A 21,976-nucleotide genomic window follows, 5' to 3' on the forward strand; every position below is an offset into this window, starting at 1 on the left:
GACCCCATACCAGGTGAAGACGAAAATCTTCAGATCATGGTTCGCCAACTGCAAGAGAAGCTCACTAAAATGAAGCCCCGAGGCTGGACGGCCGCCGCCCAGCCACAGGCTCGCAAAACAGGATTAACACCCGCAGCTTGCGTTGAGTCCCCGCGGCAGCTGGCGACGTGGAAGCCAACACACACGCCTCGAATCCGGTCGGACGAGTTGGTTATTGAGCTTAAACCCAAAATAACCATGGATCTACACTCTGCGTTCGGCCCAGGCGGGATTGGCACAGCAGTGCAATGCTTCACCGGCAGCACCATGAATGCTGGTATCTCCGTGTGGCCGGTGTGGGACCAAAACATCGTTGTAAGTGTGAAAACGAAAAGCCTGGCCTCGAAGCTCATTGGGGACATCACGCTGACGATCGGAGACCGCCAGGTACCGTTTCAAGGACATTTGAAATCAGGCGGGGAAACCTTCAAGGGTGTCGTCACCGTCGCAGACAATGAAACTTCGGAATCCCTTCGACGTAAGTTCGAGTAGATCGACGGCGAAATTTTGTATGTGCAGAAACTCGGAACATCCAACATTGCAGTGGTGACCTTCAAAGAACGCCGCGTTCCAAGATTCATTCACTACTGCTGTGAAAACGTGCCAGTGCGCTACTACAAGAAAACGATTCCGGCATGTTACCGGTGTGGAACGGTGGGCCACAGACCGGATGCGTGCCCCAATCCGGACAATCAGCGGTGCATTCACTGTGGCGCGAAGGTGGAACTCGCTCTGGAAGGCCCAGCGAAGCACGACTGTCAACCCGAGTGCCTTATATGCGGTGAAAACCATTTCACCGGCTCTGCGCAGTGCGTCGAAAAATTCCGGAAGACATGAAAGTCCGCTCTACCACAGTGGCAACATGGACTAAAAAACAAGCAAGAAGAGCCCTCAGCACCCCTCAGGACTGACGAAAAAGCGAAGCCCATGCACATCAAGCCCAAGCCGATCAAAGCCCCAGCCGGACAGAAGTCGAGGCCGTCTACCTTCGGCGCCGAGGATTTCCCGTCACTGGCAAACCCGCCCAAACAGGTGAGCAATTGGGTAGGGGTCCCCTCTCAGTCTCCCACCACCACCACTGCCTCCCCCTCCAATCTTGAAATTTTAAAACAATTGGAAGCCATGAAAAAACGCATTGAAACTCTGGAACGCGAAAATCGGGCGCTGAAGGCATCGCAGGCTGCTACTCCTCCACCACCGTCGGAACCGGTGGCTATGCACACCTCCGACTGCTCGGACGATGAGCAGGACACTCAGTCAGACGTATCGGGTAACACTAGTGTGTCTAAAACTGTAGTAGGTGCTTCGAACGACATAGAAGGTCGACTAAGCAGACTAGAGGCTAAACTTGAGGAGCAGAGCAAAATTATCCTAGAACAAACCAAGCTTACAGTACAAGACATTATTCCGCAGCAGCTGAACCTATCAGTTCAAGCCGCTATGCAACACCTCAAGCAAAGCGTTTTGCCAATTCTCACAGCCAGTGTACTACAAACCATTCAAAATTGGCTCACACCCCAATTGGACCAACTCAAAACTAGCATTAAGACAACAGAACAACCCCGACGCAAAATTGTTCATCGTAACCTGGCAAATTCTGAATCCGAGAGCAACATAGCCCAGTTGTTAACAAACCAAACTGAGTCCAAACATAGCCCAGTCGTTAACAAACCAAACTGAGTCCCCCACGCCTCTCCAGGCTCCCACACTGGCTGCAGTGGCGAAAATGACACCTCCTCAATAATAAATCCATGATGGCAGGCAGTTCTAAACACAATAATAAAAGCTCCAAACAACAGCAACTCGATAGTTTCCTGTGGAACTGCAGGGGGTTTAAAGATAAGAAAAAGAGGGCCACTCTTAACTTTTTCCTGCAAAATCAACATTTTACCCCTGCAGTTTTGGCGCTACAAGAAACCTGCTTACAGGCGAAATTGCCTGGTTACAACTCATTTCAGCGAAGTGCGTCCACCTGTGTTCTCGTACACAAGGAGTATACCGCTTGTCAGATAGACCTTGATCTGTCAGAGGCCCATGAATACACAATGGTCAATGTCCTTCCCAATAAAAGACGAGATCCTAGCTTGTACATTCTAAATGTATACAGTTCTCCAAAATCTAGGCAATGTGTCTTCAAGGAAATGTTTTATAAAGCGATTAAGGAAGCAGATAAGAACCCACTGGTGATTTTGGGTGACTTTAACGCCCCCAGCTATCATTGGGGTTACACCCGCGAAGTCCCCAAGGAACGGAAATTGCCAGAACTCATATCCACACTTCGTCTATCGCTTCCCACAGATCCAATGAAACCCACTAGAATTGGGAATTCTGTAAACCGAGATACTTGCCCGGATCTATCACTGACTAAGAACATTTCCTACGCAACATGAAAAAACTTAGAAGAAACGCTCGGCAGTGATCACTGTCTCCTCAGAATCACACTCTCCGGCAACACAGGCCGTAGAACATGGAGCCAAGCTAAGCTGACAGGTTGGACAGCCTTCCGCTCACAGGTGATCCCCTCTGTGCCAGGGGCGGGAGGATATACGGGATGGGGAAAACAGCTTCTTGCAGCCAATTCCAAGTGTCTTAAAACTATAAAGACAACGGAAGACACCCCCACCATCGATAAGTACCTGCTCCACCTTTGGGATGCCCGCAGAAGCTTAACTAAACGATGGCGGAAAAACAAATTCAACCGCAAGCTTAATCTTAGAATAGCCGAGTTGAGCAAGCAAGCGGATGAATATGCTGCACAACTGAACGAATCCAATTGGATAGAACGGTGCAATGTTGTAGCTAAAGAAATGAATACAAGGAAAGTGTGGCGCCTTTTTCGAACTCCCGTGGACCCCGCCCAAACCCGAGAAGAAGCGCAAAAGCAGCTCCGTCGAGCCCTGCATAGTTTTCAGGGAACCAACTCCCAGCTGGCTGATGATTTGTGTGCTAGATACCCATGTCGCACCACGGATCCCAACAGGAACGCATATGAATACGCAGGTAGAGAAAACAGTCAGCTCGATGCCCCTTTTGAAATGTGCGATCTGAAAGCACTGAAAAAAATGCGCAGGGGCACTGCCCCGGGCCGAGACCTGATCACGGTAAAACTGTTAGCAAATCTGTCAGACGATTCTTATCGGCATCTATTGCAGTACATTAACGCGATCTGGAATGGCCAACCACTGCCAACTGAATGGAAAACAGCAGTTGTCACATTCATCCCCAAACCAGGCAAGCGAATCAGCACGGACAACCTCAGACCTTTATCATTAACTTCATGTGCCGGCAAATTAATGGAAACAATGGTTAGAGACCGTCTCGCCACGTACCTCGAGAGCAAGGGGCATTTCGCAGATTCGATGTTCGGCTTTAGGCCACACCTGTCTGCGCAAGATATCCTCTTGCAACTAAAACGAGACATTATCCAACCCATTCCTTCGGCGCACAACGACAGAGCAATCCTTGCACTCGACCTTAAAGGCGCATTCGACAACGTTAAACATGAAAGCATCCTGAAGAACTTGAGTAGTGTCCATTGCGGTAAGAAAATATTTGCCTACATCAGAGACTTCCTCTCTGAGAGACTGGCGTTCATTCGCATAGATAACGAGGAACATGGACCATTCAAAATGGGGACGCGGGGAACCCCGCAAGGAGCTGTCCTGTCTCCGCTGCTATTCAACATTGCCATGATGAAGCTCCCGCAAGCATTGGCAGTAGTGGAAGGAATATATCATGCAATATACGCCGATGATATAACAATCTGGACGAATCGGGGCAGTTTAGGAGAAATTGAAGACCGCCTGCAGCAGGCCGCCTCTATTGTGGAGGACTATGTGGCCCAGAGTGGGTTGCAGTGCACTCCAACCAAATCTGAATTCCTGCATATCAGAGAAAACGTTAAAGATAGGACAACCCTGAACTTGATGGTATCAGAATCAACAATACGAGAGGTTTCAGAACTACGAATCCTTGGCCTTCCAATTCACAACAGAACAAAAAACAGCACCACGCTAGACAAGCTAGAAAAAATTGGAGAACAGGTAGGGCACATGATCCACCGAGTGTCAAACAAGCGCGGGGGGGCTACGAGGAAGGGACGCGATTCGGCTCGCCAATGCTTTTGTAACTAGCAGGATTCTATATTCAATACCGCACTTACGAATGACTAAACATGAAGAGAACAGAGTCGATGATATTCTTAGGAAAGTAATTAAGCGTGCACTTGATTTACCCATCAGCACTTCAAATCAAAAACTGTCTGCATTGGGAGTCATTAACTCTATACAAGATCTCCAAGAAGCCCACCTCACAAATCAATATACGCGTCTTACGCAGACGCCCCCCGGGCGCCGCCTACTGGACCGCCTCTTGATCCGGCACGAATGCGAAATCGAAAACGCGGAGCGTATTACTGAACTTTGGAGAACAAAACTCTGGGTGTCCCCGCTTCCCCGCAATATGACCAGGGAGGCGCACCAGGGTAGAAGGCAAGTGCGCGCTGAGGCACTTGAACAACGGCTTGGCTTCCGTAATGGGGTCTATTACGTCGATGTGGCCAGGCCGTCACCTAGGGGATACTACACGGCGGCGGTAATACATCAAGGAACGCAGGTGGACGGCCTCACTTTCAAAGCCACAAACTCAAGTAAGGCGGAGGAGGTGGCCATTGCACTGGCAGTATCCCATGCAAACTCAAGACAAATAGTTACAGACACTCGAAGAGCCTGCAAGGGCTATCTTGCAGGAGAAATCTCTCCATTGGCTAATAGACTTTTAAAATTCAGCATCAGGAACCGCGATCCATACCTAAAACGTCTTCTATGGACTCCGGGACATCAGGGTCTACAGGGTAACGAGGCTGCACATGCAGCGGCCCGCGTGCTTACTTCCCGGGAAACTCCCCGTTCCCCTGATAGACCTGAACGTCCCACACCTTTAACATGACTTCGAGAAATCGAAGAATACTACATTGAGCAATGCCGCTTATATCCCGCACCAGCGAAGGGACTCTCGAAAACGGAGTAGCGCGTCCTGCGGTGCCTACAGACAAATACGCTGCTCTGTCCAGCCATACTCAAATATTACGACAGAAAAATAAGTGGGCAGTGCCAGTACTGAGGGGAAGTGGCCAACACTTACCATATGGTCTGGGTCTGCCACATGAACCCAAAACCCCCATTCCCAACCCCACCAAAGAGGAGTGGGAGACAACCCTACTCAATAGCTCCACACTAGAGGAACAGCGAACTCTAGTCCTGCGGGCTCGGGTGGCGGCCTCAACTAATGACGACCCGGACTAGGGATGTCAACCAGCCCGGTGGGGACAAGGGCTATCTGGCAGCACAGCCAGCATCAATAAAGGTTTTTTCCTCCTCCTAAGACACCTCAAAATTGTGATCGCAGGTTTGTCTTGTGATATTTGACTTCTTTTCATGATTCACTCTTTTTCATGATTTACAAAGAACAAGTATGGATTTCAAACCAAGTTCTTTGTATGAAGGAGGGGTGTGATAGGTATGACAGAAAAAATTGTATTTGAATAAAACCATATACTGAAATTATTACACATTTTTTTTGTGATTAAGTTGTAATTAGTGTAATTAAGTACATGATTACAAATATTCACTGAACTTTTCTTTATTTGGAGAGAGGTTTATTGCATCAGAAAAATGGATCACACCACAACGGCCTATGCATTCTTTCCGAATAACGAAGTTATGGCCAGAAGACTGGTGGCACAGGAATTTCTAGCAGTATAATTAATGACGCGAAACGGCGTATAAAAATTCGTGCCCCTGATTCATACATGCTCTTTCGCCGCTCTAGCTGTGAAACGCATCTACATACAGCAAATCGCGGAAACTCTAATCAACAGAAATTCATTAACCTCGCAACATTCATAGACGTTCGTGGCAATATTAAACATGGCTCCAAGCACGTCTGAATCGCATCACAAAAGCTTATTGACAGCGCTTCATATGACCGTGGGGTGCGCGGCCGCATGGACAGTGCAGCCGATGCGTAATGCACTTGCCGCTCCGGGAGATCGTCTGCTGCTTGTGCGTCGTGAGGACATGGCACTCGAAAATCGCCACTTCGTGACATGTTCACGGCTTGATAATGACTTAAGATATAACTACGGTTAGGTTACGAGCAGTAAGCGGATGCGCGATCAGGTTACTACGGCACTACGAGCGGGCGCGCGGTCTACGAGTGCCGCACGTCATCGGAGTCGTCTTTAGCACTAACTACGCCGACAGCGAGACTGCAGGCAGGAACGACGTGCTAGCGCATTCATGGCGACGTGCTTCTTCGCAAGGAATGTACCACATCACTCGCGAGCTCCTCTGAATCACGTACGGGCATTTTACGCATCGGCAGCGGACAACACGGTCAAGCTCGTCACCCCCCCCCCCCCCCCTCACTGCCAAGGATTGCTCGGAACAGTGGCTAGCAGTTTCGCGCGTCATTCGAAAGTGCGATGCCAAGTGCAGTGCGCGCCGACTTTTTGTCTTCGTAGTTACACATTTCGCGCATCGTCATCTAACGCCACCGGCAAGTGCATTACGCGCCGGCTGCACTGTCCACGCGGCCGCGCACCCCACGGTCATATGAAGCGCTGTCAATAAGCTTTTGTGATGCGATTCAGACGTGCTTGGAGCCGTGCTTGATATCGCCACGAACGTCTATGAATGTTCCCAGGTTAATGAATCGCTGTAGATTAGAAATTCCGCAACCGGCTGTATGATGATGCGTTTCATGGCTAGAGCGACGAAAGAGCATGTATGAATCAGGGGCACGAATTTTTATACGCCGTTTCGCGTCATTAATTATACTGCTAGAAATTTCTGTGACACCAGTCTTCTGCCCATAACTTTGTTATTTGGAAAGAAGGCATAGGCCGTCATGGTGTGATCCATTTTTCCGATGCAATAAACCTCTCTCCAAATAAAGAAAAGTTCAGTGAATATTTGTAATCAAGTACTTAATTACGCTAATTACAACTTCAGTACAAAAAAATATGTGTAATAATTTCAGTATATGGTTTTATTCAATTACAATCTTTCCTGTCATACCTTTCACACCACTCCTTCATACAAAGAACTTGGTTTGAAATCCATACTTATTTTTTGTAAATCATGAAAAGGAGTAAATCATGAAAAGAAGTCAAATATCATAAGACAAACCTGAGATCACAATTTTTTGGTGTCTTAGAGACGTAAAGAAAAGTTGAAACTTTAAACGCAGCTTTCTCAATACTGTTTCTTTTTCAACATTATGCTCAGTCCCTCCACATGGTTTTGAAGAAACAATTTGTTTCTCGTAAAGTATTTGTGGTATCGCTTCAAAGGCTTCATGCTAACAAAAAAAAACTAAAGGCAGAAAGGGATTTTGAGTACTGTAAGCTGAATCATGAGAACACCAAGGGCTTTATGTCTGCTACACATGACCATAAGTGATGAGCTCACAGAGGCCCTTTCAAAATCTGCTACACTGTTTATATGGGGTAATCGTAGAAAGCTTCTGTTTTTTATGGAAGCACTGCGAGGTCATTCTTAGTGTCTGTGCCAATTTTCATCAATATCCAACGAGAAACACAAAATTTCATTGAAGAAAGCCTGTCGAAAACTTCAACAGGCTTTTTCTCACAAGTCTGTTTTGGACATTGTGTATTGCTCGTGGAAAGAGTAGCACGGGAATGACTGGACCAATTTTGATTGATTTTTTTTTTTCCTGAATCCCTGAACACTGCTTGTGGGTACAGCAATCTTCAATTTCTGTTTTATGACCCTGTTATTTTTCTAGACGATGATTTGTCCGTGCCACTGTTTCTGACAATGTGTGTCGACAGCCATGATGGTCTCTTAAAAAAAGAGAGAACTTATTAAAAAATTCTGAGAGTGCCATACCCTGTAGCTTTCTTTTGAGTAAAGATCAACACCATTCGCAGCTTCCTGGCATGTTTTGTTGCAGCGCTAGGTTTTCCATGAGCAGACCATGTAATTGGACCATGTAGCATTATGTAACTTGAGAACTACTAAAGCTATCATGATAAATCTGCATATTTCCCTATTCGAGACACTTATGAGTATGCATGCCAAATTTCATTGCTGTAGGTCAACAAATAAAAAAGTTTTTTTTCAATGCCACCTCCCCCCTTAAAGGGAGTCTACTGTACGCTGTCTTCTAATATGAAACGAAACACATGAGCGCGTGGCCTCCTGCGCTCTGCGGCAGCTGCCTACAGGACCATCATCAAATGACAGCAAAAGAAAAGAGGGTGGCTTTTAGCGTCATCTATTGGCAAATGAAACGAGTTATGGCCGCTGGACAAGCGCTGCAAGATACTGCAGGCAGCTGTTGTAGAGAGCAGGTCACGCAATCACGTGTTCCCTTTTATAAGAATGACAGTGTACTTCTTTCAATGCATTCGTTGCTACTGCTGATTCATACAAGCACAGTGTGTACATGTGATGGCTGCAGCACTTACAAGGGCACAACATGTGGCTTCTGAGACTATCCACTCGTATGCCATTCATGAAATTGATTGATTTGTGGGGTTTAACGTCCCAAAACCACCATATGATTATGAGAGACGCCGTAGTGGAGGGCTCCGGAAATTTCGACCACCTGGGGTTCTTTAACGTGCACCCAAATCTGAGCACACGGGCCTACAATATTTCCGCCTCCATCGGAAATGCAGCCGCCGCAGCCGGGAATCGAACCCGCGACCTGCGGGTCAGCAGCCGAGTACCTTAGCCACTAGACCACCGCGGCGGGGCGCCATTCATGAAAGCAGCTAATACTTGTCTCACCTACTTGCTGCATTGTTAGGCCCACTTGCAGTGTAGTTAGCATATTTCAGAAAAGAGAGTATGTAATTTTTGGCTGTTTTTGACACAAAGTTTCAATGTCCCTGAATAAAGCAGTGCAATAATTTTTCGGATCACATGTTCACAAGAGCCTCGACTACAGATAAGCAATGTTTTTGTTGACGATGTTTAAAAAGTGTTGCAGCACCTCTAAAATCCAAGGTTCACATTTAAGATTAAAACTATCACAGTAAAAAAATTCTTGGGGCAATCGAAAATCTGTGGACACAAAACTAAGTTGATCATCGTTAAAAACCGAAAGGCAGGCATGAACAAGATGAATTTACTGGACGCAAATAATAAAAACCACAACATCTGTCACGAAAGCAAGATTTAATCTAGTTTGGCAAAATTATTCAGAAGCTTCATGCTAACAAAAAAAACTAAACGCAGAAAGGGATTTTGAGTACTGTAAGCTGAATCATGAGAACACCAAGGGCTTTATGTCTGCTACACATGACCATAAGTGATGAGCTCAGAGAGGCCCCTTCAAAATCTGCTACACTGTTTATATGGGGTAATCGTAGAAAGCTTCTGTGCAATTGTTCATACTGCATTTATTTTCATAATGATAGCACGCTGAATTGAGTCACGAAAAATTTTTTTTTCTTCTAGAGTAATTGCACCTCAAACTGGCTATGATGCCGCATTCATTTGAAATTGAAGTGATTTACCACCACGTAAACTTATGGCTAGATACATTTATATGTGTTTTTGCCTATGTTCAACTTTTACTGTGTTATCTTGTTGAAATTTTCTGAAAGCTAATTTCAATCAATCATACCATTTTTGGGTAGAAGGTGCGGCCACGCACAAGCTCTCCAATAAAAAGCAACTTGTTAGGCTCTGAACGCCTAACCAAATACTTCTGAATGCCTTGCACAGCAGCCAAGTAGTCTTCTTTCAACCTGCATGAAATTTAAAAATTCTTCATTACTATTAAAGAAATACATAAATTATACAGTTTTTAACCTGTTGATAATTGTAATTACTGCTAATCACAAATAACAGTTATGGCGAATTCAGAGGGTCGTTTTCGAGTGCTCTAGAGGGCTCTGAAAAGTGGCCGTGCGTTTGGTTGGTACAAGTCGAACACTCAGACTTTGCTCAGATGTTTCATTCAGAGCATCAGCCTTCCACTCAGGATGCTCCCATACGCTCCAACTTCGAAGTGAGAGTACTGGCAAGACCTGGCTGAGAGGATGTGCTACGTGACACTAGCTGCTGTGGTTGTTGAAAGGTTACAGAGCCAGTACCTATTTATTTAGCCTTTACGCTTGCGATAGTTTCAAAGAGAAAAGTTCGAAACATCATATGGGTTTTAGGGACAACGCTTCTTAATGTTGAAGCTTGTCCGTTGGCAGCACTGGCGTACATGGTAGCCATGATGATGACGTTGACAAAGATGATGATGATGACCATCACCACGAACAACGACTGGCTTGTGCAGTACATGACGTCTCGATATGCTCTCCGACGCATTTCGAATGACTGGAAACAACCAACAACCACCAGGGGAACGTGCACAGACCTGTTACTGCCAACTTCAAGCGAGACCCGATACCAAAAAGCAGCAATAATGCAGGCAAAATAAAATTCACAACTCAACACAACATACCATTTATTACCGATAAACCTTGTATATTTCTGTACATCACTTTGTAACTCATTTACATGCAAGAGTGGCCAATGTCTTTATGGTAACGCATAATGATCCCACTGCTTCGCCCACTCATAATGATCCACTTTGTACATATGCAGTGTTCTGTGCTTTTTTCATGCACTTAACAAGGCATAACTGTATGATGTCTTGCAGAAGGACTTGTTGTTGGACTAGTTGGTGCTTGCTAATAATCATGGAGTAGCGAGAAAGCACAAAGCGGACACATGGAAAGACACACCACAGACGCCACTAACAACTTTGATGGAAAATTGATTACACAGAATATATATGCTGCGTCATCAATTTTCCATTAAAGTGGGAGCATAAGCGGCTACTAAATGCACAGGAATTATCACCGCTGTTCTCACACCACCTTGCAACTGAAAGCCTTCAGAGTAAAAGCTTAGACAACAACAATCCCCAAACAAACTTACCATATTTATTCAATTCTAGGCTGTTGGAATTTTTCGAATTTCTTTGTATCAAACTCCAGGTTCTGCTTAGAGTCGAGGATTTTGAAAAACTCAACATTTTTCATTGAAAAAAAAGTAGCGGCACCTGGATGATATTGTAGTCGCTAGCAGCCGACCCAACACCTGCTTAAAGTACACATGCGAGGCCGCCATTTTTATCTTTTTGGCGAGTGCTGAGGTATAGTAGTCGAGGCGAGCTGTTTGTCATATCGAGTCAAACTTTGAGTGGTATGTGTGCGGCGTAGCTCAACGATGCCAACAGGCGCTGTCATTATAGTGCTGCTTTTAAGAGCAAAGTTGTCCTAGCTGCAGAGTCGTCTAATGTTCAAGGCGTGCGGGACTTTGGAGCTGATGAAAAAATGTACGCCGTTCGAGGGGCTGAAGCATGGGACGACATCCCAGGAACTTTGTGTGCTCTTTTAAAAAGTGCGGCATATCTAATGTGCTTGATGGCACCGAGAATTGCGCACTGTTTAAAGACAGCGCCAAAAAAATCAGCGACGAAGACTCTGAATGAGCGCAGCATCGGCAAGCGTGACACTTTTATAGTGCAAATAACTAAAAGCAGCGCAAAAATTTTAAAAAAAGACAAGGAAACACAACAAGACTAGCTGTTTCTCGAGTTATTTGCATCATGAACCAACCACTTTGTTTCATCTTTGTGTTCAATAAATGTTTCCTCTTTGTGAACGTTGTCTTTGCTGTTTCAATCGAGCTACAATAGAGAATTTTTTTTTTTCGTTTTTCCTGGGCCTCAGACTTCAGGGGGCCAGCCTAGATTTGAGTAAATAAGGTGTGCAAACAAGTCTGCAGAGATCTCACTGCATTAAGGTAGATTAAAGATTTGATGGCCCAATTTGCTTATGTTGTGCATGAATCTGTTTGCATGACGGCTTCCCACGCAGGCAGCCAGTGTCATGCACTGCTCCAAGATTGCTTGTGCACTCAGTTGGTACACTGTCTCCCACACATATTGCAAGCTCCGCTCAGATCTGCAGACTCCAAGCCAGAGGACGAGAGCTGCCAATAGAATACGCCATCAGAGTTCGAAATGTGCACAGTACTTCAGGCTACTGATTACTGGTGCAGTTGAACTTCAATATGACAATGTGTACATGAAGCAAAAAACATTGTTATAATATTTAAACCTTATTAAAAAGAGGTATGTAAAATAAAAAATTAGTTATAGTGAAACATTACTCAATTGAAATTCGACCTTTTATGCACAGTACAGTTGCCGAATCATTCCTTTTTACATGATAAGAGTAGGCTTTCGAACGAATAGTTCGAATTCGCTTGGACTCGAGTTTAAATTATTGAAAATTTCGAAGTATAGTCGAGCCCGCTTATAACGAACCTGAGCGTGACGCCGCATCCGTTCACTGTATCCTAAAGTTCGTAGTAAATGAAACACAGCTTTTAAAAAAAGTTGCGAGTGAAAACACAAACTTTTTTTTGCCCCAAAAAGTCTGTGATGCACATGTTTCGAAGATTGATTGATATGTGGGGTTTAACGTCCCAAAACCACCATATGATTATGAGAGACGCCGTAGTGGAGGGCTCCGGAAATTTAGACCGCCTGGGGTTCTTTAACGTGCACCCAAATCTGAGCACACGGGCCTACAACATTTCCGCCTCCATCGGAAATGCAGCCACCGCAGCCGGGATTCGAACCCGCGCCCTGCGGGTCAGCAGCCGAGTACCTTAGCCACTAGACCACCGCGGCGGGGCCACATGTTTCGAAGAACAGAAGCGATAGGGGCGGTCTTGAGTTCCATTTAAAACGGCAGGGTGCTCGTTCACCGAGGCCTGTGGCATAAACTGCATGAGGCACTAGCTCCAGTTTCGTCGTTCTGGCAATCAGATTCCTCCAAATCGCTCGTCACGTACTTCATTCACAATGCCCCAATCCGTGCACAGTTCTGCAGTGTCGGCATCATCATCGGCCGTAATTAAACCATCGCAACAGATGTCCCGCCCGCTCTACCAGGTCGGAATCGATGACACGCGGCCACAAACACCGCCGTAGTTCGGAAGCTGCAGGCTCGGCATCGGGCCCGACGTAGATGAAGTCGGCCTCGCGAAAACAGTTTCACGCGCATGTAGTGACTGCCGCCCACGAAATATTAACCATCTCTACAGCTGAATGCAGGGATTCCCGAAGCGGCAAGTTGGCTGCCAGGTGGCCAACAGCTATGAGCAAGCACTCCGCAACGCAGCACCTAATGCGCTGATTACACTAAAGCCAAGCGGTTACACTTTCGATGTTTTGTTGAGCGGCACGGAAAAGCGTGCTAGTCCTCCCGTCAGCCATCATTACCACACACGCACACGAAGAGCGAGCAAGACGCGCACACGCGACACACATGCCAGAGTGCGTGGAACAGTTCTGGGCCCGTTTCCAGTCAAAAAACGAAACTAATTCAAGCCAGCGTGGCGGAGTGATGGAGACGGGCGAAGAGGTTGTGGTCAAGAGAGGTGAGCAGACTTGCGAGAGAAGGGCAAGGAGTTGCGATAAAGAGAGGGGAGGTTGCGGCGGGAGGGCGACCTTGAAAAGCAAAACGCACGGGAAGGAGGCAGGTTGGGCAGCTTGCTTGAGAGGTCCGCGAAACTCGCACGTAGAAAAATTTGGAAAGAGTGCATGGCCGCCTGAATCGGTGTAGCGTGGCCTTACGAATTTCGATATTTCGTGATTCGTTCCGCGAAAATTAACAGCAGTTTTCGCGCTTCCGCACGCGCGCGGAAGGCATGTTGAGCCGAGTGCGAAGTAAGCGAGAAAAAGTCCTAAAATAGCAAATTATCAGAGTCTGTGGGGTAGCCTACACGTTTGCACTAGACGCAGACGATCAGATACAGTCGGTGGCCAACGATGTTGGCACTCCAGGCCGGCGACGCCTCTGGTCTGGTCACTCCAGGCCGGCGACGCCAACGACAGTACCAGCGATCGAAAACAGGGTAGATGGCCGACCGGTCTTCGAAAGATCGGTGGCAGTGTGAAAACACGAGCCTCGTTTGGCGATGCGAGGTGCTCAGAGTAGCAGGGGGACAAAGGACGGAGGGGTGCGTAACAAAAAGCGGTCAAGGAGAGCGGCAACTAGAGGGGCGCGGAGGCAGGGTCGGTGTTTAACAATAAAAATGTATGGGCACCTCGCCGATGCCTGATCGATGGTCGAAATTGGTTTCCTGGGAAGTTGGCAGACCGCTGACTTGGTTCGCTGTAACCGATCAGCGGCAGAGGCAGGGTCAGCGTTTAACAATAAAAATGTATGGGCACCTCGCCGATGCCTGATCGATGGTCGAAATTGGTTTCCTGGGAAGTCGGCAGACCGCTGACTTGGTTCGCTGTAACCGATCAGCGGCAGAGGCAGGGTCGGCGTTTAACAATAAAAATGTATGGGCACCTCGCCGATGCCTGATCGATGGTCGAAATTGGTTTCCCGGGAAGTCGGCAGACCGCTGACTTGGTTCGCTGTAACCGACCAGCGGCGCTCGGAGACGTTCGTTTTAAGTGCGATTTTGTGCCATTGAACCAATGCATATTTTCACGTCACGCAGATATTGTTCGTTTTAAGTGGGGCCGTTATATGTGGGCTCGACTGTATTCGTGATGAACGAATAGTTGCATACTAATTAACACGTAACCTTATGTAAAGGTGGGTTCACTGCTGCATAGGTGTGCTAAGCTGTGAAAGCACCTATACAAAAAAATTCGCACTGCCGTGAAGCCTCTCTTCAAAGTTTAAGGTGCACTGCAACAATTTTTTGGCATGGTAGAAAAACACTGTCTATCGGTAGTCAAAATTCCGAGAACAGAAGTAAAAAATTACTGCGCAGCACACTGGCCGAAAATTACCAATAAATTTTCAAAGTAAGCTGAAAATTTCTTTTCCTTACCTTGACAAATTGCAGTACAAGCTAAAAAATCCCTCATCCCAGCCCTTGTATCAGTGATTGGCCGATTTGAGCATGGACCGTTGGCCATTACTGGGGCCGTAGTTTGTCCAAGCATATGAATGAGATCGCAGTAAAAAGCCGCATATTTGAAAGAAAACAAGAGAAAACGTGCTCAAAATCATGAGGCACGCGTGACATATTTTCAGCCCCCTTACCATCCCTCCCTGCTTAGCCTCCAGCAATTTTGTCAGTGCGAGAGAAGGGAGAATGCAATCGCAGCGTGCGGCAGGGCTTTGTAACTGCTTACAGCAGACAGATTCTAAGAATACTTGCAGCGGTGAATTCTTGAAGCAATTAGCTCCTTTAGTGAATCCATGTCTACTTGAAAAAGTGTTGCAGGGTCCCTTTAAATAAACATATTACAGTGTAGACCACTTGTGTATATTATATTGTGTAAACATATTACAGTGTAGACCAAACACATTACAGTGTAGACCATTACGTGTAGACTGACAATGCAAATCACGGGAGTTATAAAAATCCGCGCTATAAGCGGGTACCGTGTTATAACCAAAGCATGCTTTTTTCGGCCTTTGCCTATGTCAAAAGGGCAACCCACCTTTCAAAAGCAATTTACTACACTTTTCACTCACAGACACATTCAACACAATCAAAACACCGCACGAAAACAAAGTCCGGCATCAGCGGAACAACGCAGTTATTTTCGTCTGGTGATGCTTGCGAACAATTTCGTCCTCCACAAAGCTTAAGCACTGAAGCGATTTCTCGCTCAAACTGTTTTTCGCGCAGTACGTTTTCACTTTAGCAAGGTATTCTAATGCGTCTTTGAACGGGAAATCTGGTTCTGGCGTCGGGTCGACATCGTCTTCGCCGTCCGACTCGTCGTCCGTTGCAACCTCCGCACTACCACGCACCGCTGCGACAATCGTGTCATCTGTGCTCGCTTCCTCGCAGACAGAAAGCTCCGACTCCCCGGCATCGACAAATTCTTAGAAAGTGTCAGTGGCGGTTACAAAGCTGCTGTCAACGAGGCACGACCCCACGTCGTCAGTGCTGAGGGTCTCATCGGCGAGCAACGTGTCGCTCTACTCATCGTCTTCCAGAGCCTCTTCATTGCGCACGAAGCCTCTTAAAACACTTGCTTATGGTATCGGCCTTTACCTGCCACCATGAAGCGACCACCATGTCAATTGCACCTCTTAAGTTCACTCTAAGAGGCTGCTGCTGCTGCATGCTCAGCAAAACTCTCTCGCAAATGCGCTTTTTGTACAGCGCCTTTACGGTTGCGGTGACACCCTGGTCGAGAGGTTGACTTTTTGCTGAGGTGCTGGCAGGCAAAAACTTTAGGTTGACTGCGGTCAACTTCGGCTTGACGTTGTGGGCCGTGCAGTTGTCGAGGATAAGCACGACCAGCCGCTTCTCTGCCACCATATCCTCATCAAACTTGCAAAGTCAGCTGGTGAACAAATCCTGCGTCATCCACGCCTTTTTATTGGCTTTGTAGGTCACTGGCAGGCACTCTCGCTTTTTAAAGCAACGTGGCCTTGCCGATTTACCTATGACAAAGAGGCCGTGCTTGTCGCTCCCGTCCAAATTGGCGCAAAACAATACAGTTATGCACTCCTTTGAGACCTTGCGGCCGGAGCAGGCTTCGCCTTTCAGCGCAAGCGTGCGGTTGGGCAAAAGGTTACAAAATAAACCAGCTTCATCGGCATTATAAATGTCTCTGTCAGTATAGGTCGACAGCATACTCTCCAAGTTCAAGCGAAGCCAGACTTCGATAGACTCGTCGATAGTGCCGCTTTCTCCGCACACCACTTTGCAGCTGATGCTATGGCGATCTTTGAAACGCTGAATCCACCCGTTGAGTGGATTGAAGTCGTCGTGGCCTAAAAGAGCTCCGAGACACTTGGCCTTTTGTTGGAGCATGGGGCCGCTTACTGGGATGCTCCAAGCCCTAACTTCCAGAACCAACTGAACAGCGCTGCGTCCACGTCTTCGTATTTTGACGTACATATTCTCTTCCATGACAGAGACGACGAATCTTGCTGCAGTTGCTGCTGCAGTTGCTGCCGCAGTTTGTCCTTGTTTTTGTAGATGGTCGACACGGTCGTGTCAGAAACGCCGTATTTCGCCCCCAGTGACTCCTTCTTCAGGCCACTCTCAATGTCCCTTATGACGCATTCCTTCAGCGATAAGGCACCGCGTTTTTTCACACAGCTTGAAGACGCCGCCGACGCCATGGCGACAGGAGCTGTGCAACACACGAGCTCTGGGCTCTCAGACGGCAAGGAGACGGCAAAGCGCACACAGCAAATCCAAAGAGGCAAAAGAAGGAGGTTGAGAAAAAAAGAAAAAGCATGCTACCGCTTCTCACCCCCACTCCGCGCAGCGCGCACCCGGATTGGACGCTGCCACGGTCGCCACGGTGACGAAAACACGCTCCCTCCTTCCAAGGTCTCCCCGACTCCCTCCCTACTGTACCCTTTCTTCTCCTCCGCAATGTTCGACTTTTCGCGGCGGTCTCCACGTGCGCCCTCCCGCTCACACTCCCACTCACGTTCCAGCGCGCCGGGAAACCGTGCCGACCGTGCTCCGTTTGCCGATTTTATGGTCGCGCGCCTAAAAACTCCGCGCTATAACCGGTATTCTCCTTCGCACGCCTACGCAATAAACGGTCGGCCTATACATTGAGTTCTATGGGCGACATATCGGTGGTCAAAAAAACCCACGTTATAACCGGTCCCGCGCAAAAAGCGGTTACGTTATAAGTGATCTGCACTATACTCTTACATCGATTCATCTTTTTTTTTTTCTAAGTTTAAAAGCTTGTTACGCCGGCTTATATGCTCTAAGTATAGTAAACTTGAAATGTAACATTTTACAGGTTATCACTTGCATTCTATCGAAAGTCAAATCCTGCTACTACTAGAAGGTGCTTCGATTTCTTTGAACAAAAAAAGAATAGCATTTGCACAGAGGCCTTATTTTAGTTTTTAAAAAATATTGTACAGGTTAGTTAGGCCATGATAAATATGCCCATTTTTCTATATATGTCATATAGCCTATTCGAATTCGATTCGAAATTATTCGACCAAAATCACCGCCCATTTTGAATTCACTTCGAACCTGAAATTCACTATTGGCACAAGCATAGAAAAGAGCCATAGAAACATTTAACAGTACGGCAGTATGAGAAAAACTATAATGACCAAAACAATTTAGTAGAACCCCTTAAGGGGAGACACGGGTATGGGAGGCCAAAAATTTTTCAAAAAACAGATTTTTTGAAGTATTTTTTTTTCATAATCATTCAGGTCTAAGGAAGCTGTTCCTAAAATATTATAGCCCTGTAATGCGTATTTGTCGAGTTATGGGTCGCAAAGTCAGTTTGATGACCATTTTCGCTTCCGAAACCACCTCAAAAACGGTCGTACGAAACCACCTCAAAAACGGTCGTATTCAACGCCGCAGCGCGCGAGAACCGCACCAAGTAGCGCGGCCATTTTGGTCTCATTTTAAAGACGCATTTTTATATTATCCATTCCTAGTAGAAGAACGTTTTTCGTCTAGCAACAACGCAGCTATCGCGCATAAAGAAAAACTGAATACTCGCACATAATTGGTGAGTTTTTGTCACGAGGGGCAGTTCCCGGTTTCCTATTGGACGCGAAGGGATTCGTCTGCTAGACAGCGGCGTGCAAGTCGCCATTTTGCGTAGAGGCCTAACAACGGCTGTGCATTCGGTGCAATGGCAGGCGGTCATCAGAAGTTCCTGAGTGCTCATGCATTCGGAAAAAGGCGAAAACGGCGTCCGAGAGCCCGCACCTTATCACCAGCGAGACCTTCTGCCGCCGAGAACTCTGAAGAAGCAGGCTGTGCCAGCGCTATCACTGCCGCGGCACCCGCGATCGCGGACGCGATAGCCGCGTTCCAAGATCACACGAGAGCTGTGCGCGTCGACACTCCCCTAGTTTCCAACACTGAAAAAGTGGCCATCGAGTGTCATGTGAGCGATGTTTTGCAAGATCTTTCATCGAAGTCAGCCACAAAACGCAAGCGGTCTTTTTTTCGAAACTCGGATGGAGCCGCAATACCTGGTACGCCGTTCACCGTCGTTAGCTTAGAGTTGGTCAACGAACTTCTTCAGTGTATGAAATGCGGTGTGTGTGGCGGGCCTGGCAGAATCTCCAAGGAAGACCGCGAATATGGCATAGCCGCGAAACTTGTTCTCACATGTGACGAGTGCGGTAAACTGAGGACCGTATGGAGCTCGCCGAGAGCAGGGGGGGACGCAGCGGACCGCCCCTTCGAAATTAACGTGCTCGCGGTTCGCGCGGCAATGAGCACAGGAAACGGGCAAACTGCGCTAAACGATATTTTTTCCGCCCTAAATATTTCACGGAGAGGCCTGCACACCAAGACATACCAGGATTATGTGAAATTGAAAATGAAGCCTGCCGCGCGCATTATTGACGACTGACTGCGCGAACACCGTGAAAACGGTGTGTTCCGAACTCAACTATGAAAATCCTGGAAATGTCGCCGTTGCCTTTGGTAGGACTTGGCTGACCAGGGGCCACTCATCCCATATTTGTGTAAGGACCGTGATTGAACTATTCACTGGTTATGTGCTCGACTTCGTCGTCCTATCGAACTTTTGTTTGGGCTGCCAGCTAGGGCCGAAGCAGGACAACCCAAGGTATGCCGAGTGGCTAGCTGGTCACGCTTGCCAAAAGAATACCTCCAGTAAGCCAGGACAAATGGAGGTGGAAGCAGCACAAATTTTATTTGGCCGCTCATTGGAGAGACATGGGCTCCGCTACACAACCATGTGTGATGGAGACAGCCGGGCCTTCAACAGTCTGCGAGAGGCACAGGTATATGGCTTCGTGCCAATAGAAAAAGAGGACTGTGTCGACCATGTGCATAAGCGCATGGGCACAGCACTTCGAAACCTTCTGCAAAAACAAAGAGCCGAAGGAAAGCCAAGCCTTGGCGGCAAGGGCAAACTGACAGGCGAGCTGATCACAAAGCTCACGTCATATTATGGATGGGCTTTACAAAGCAACCAAGGAAGCATTGAGGCCATGAACAATGCTGTCTGGGCAACCTTTTATCACGTACCATCTACTGATGCAAGCCCTCAGCACTCTCACTGCCCAACTAGTGAAGAGTCATGGTGCAAGTACAACAAGGCTGCTGCCAAGCAGGAGACTCCTCTGAATCATCGCAACAACCTGCCGGAGTATGTGGTTGATGCCTTGCGGCCTATTTACACGCGCCTCTCTGACAAGAAATTGCTGGAGCGTTGTCAGCGAGGCAAAACGCAGAATCCAAACGAGAGCCTGCACTCCGTCATCTGGTCGCTCGTGTCCAAAAACAAACACGCGTCGCTTTTCACCATTGAAGCTGCTGTAGCCGAAGCTGTCGTAAGGTTCAGCGCTGGCAAAGGGAGAGCAGATGCCGCCATATTTGAAGGAGCTGCACCTGCAGCAGAGTGTTGTGGCCGCTGAAATATGCTCAGAAAAGGACAGTCGCTGACTAGCGGCACCGGAGAAGAAGCATGAGCATGCTGAAAACTTCAAGCATGCCATGAAAAGAAAGCGCACCAAGGAGAATGATGATGACTACATTCCTGGTGGCTTCTAACATGGTCAATACAACGATTCACACCTTTTCTTGTTAAATATAAGTGCTCAGCATGTTCCTAAACTTCTTTTCTTGTTTCTCAAAACAACATTTTTCATCACACACTAAGCCATTGACACAATTTCTTTTGATATAGCAGTCGGATTGTGATAATTCTTGCAGCATTTGAAAGCTTATACATTGATTAGTGCAAGAAAACCAAAAAAATGTAATATTTTTATTTACAATAGTGATTTAATTAGCAACAAACTTAAGCAACAGTTTCAGATTTTTAATGAGTATACTTGTTAAGGCCATAACTCTGGTACCAATGAAGATAAAAATAAAATTATGGTTTTGTTGCACTCCCTGGCCTTCATGGAATGCTGTCATATCAAATTTGTAGCAATATTTTATGAGGAAGATGTCAAAAGGCTGGGCAGAATGCAAGTTTATGTAACAGTCAATATTTAAAAATCTAAAAGTGATAGCAAAAAACTAATTGCATATTTGTTTTCAGCTGTGAAAAATACATGTTGTATTAAAATTTCAGCTGGAAATACTGAAAATTAAAAAAAAATGTTTCAGAGCAGTGTCTCCCCTTAAACAATGGCGATGATTTAATGTTATGCCGGCAAAGTCTTTTTCACAGCCGCACGTCAATGCAGCTCAGCGCACTTTTGTCGTAAGTGTTAAAGACACTGTACCTATTTTGTCACCACGGCTAGTCATCTAAACCTCAAGTGTTGCTCCGAATGGTGAGACATTGATGCTACTATGTTGATCCTCATACAGCATAGACTGCTCATAATGTAAGTCGCAGGAGTTGCAAAGACGTGCATTATAACCACAGTAACCTTTTTAAAGGGCCGCAATTGTGCAAAACATGTTGAGCATGCAGCCTCGCGTGTCCCAAAATCTAAGCATGCGATGCGTGGTGCTTACAACTATTCAAATTTCCTAATGTAAAGATGTGAAAATTAGCAACCAAAAACCGCATTGCCAACAAAATAGATACAAGAAGAGGGGGTGTTTAACAAAAGAAGGCAACATTGCAGAAATTTGTTCGCTGACTATTTTTCAGACCACCTTGATTATGGGCATTACACAGAAACTATGTCGAATCACGTCTGAAATTTCATGTGCTGAAAAGCCAATCGTTAGATTTGACGGGCATGCCCGATTTAAAGACATCGCAATCTAATCGCGAACCACCATACGAGCGGTACATGTGCCAACTTTGTTATCATTAACGATATGTATCGCTTCCCTTAGTTGCATGCGACCGCTATCGAAATGCAACCATCATTGATTAAGCTTGGCCTGCCATTTGGTACGCTGGGGGGGGGGAGGGGGGAGTGTGTTTAAGACATGAAGAT

General features: G+C 46.7%; 1 protein-coding gene across 1 annotated transcript in view; it reads right to left on the reverse strand.

Annotated features, from left to right (window-relative positions):
• The window catches only part of alpha-Man-Ib (alpha-Mannosidase class I b), a 122,695-nt gene that overhangs the window by 20,669 nt on the left and 80,050 nt on the right, over nt 1–21,976 (reverse strand). The window contains exon 7 of the mRNA XM_037435677.2: nt 9,700–9,823. Coding sequence (XP_037291574.1) covers nt 9,700–9,823 — 124 coding nt within the window. The remainder of the gene's footprint in view (nt 1–9,699; nt 9,824–21,976) is intronic.

This window comes from Rhipicephalus microplus, chromosome X (assembly GCF_043290135.1).
Source record: "Rhipicephalus microplus isolate Deutch F79 chromosome X, USDA_Rmic, whole genome shotgun sequence".
NCBI lineage: Eukaryota > Metazoa > Arthropoda > Arachnida > Ixodida > Ixodidae > Rhipicephalus > Rhipicephalus microplus.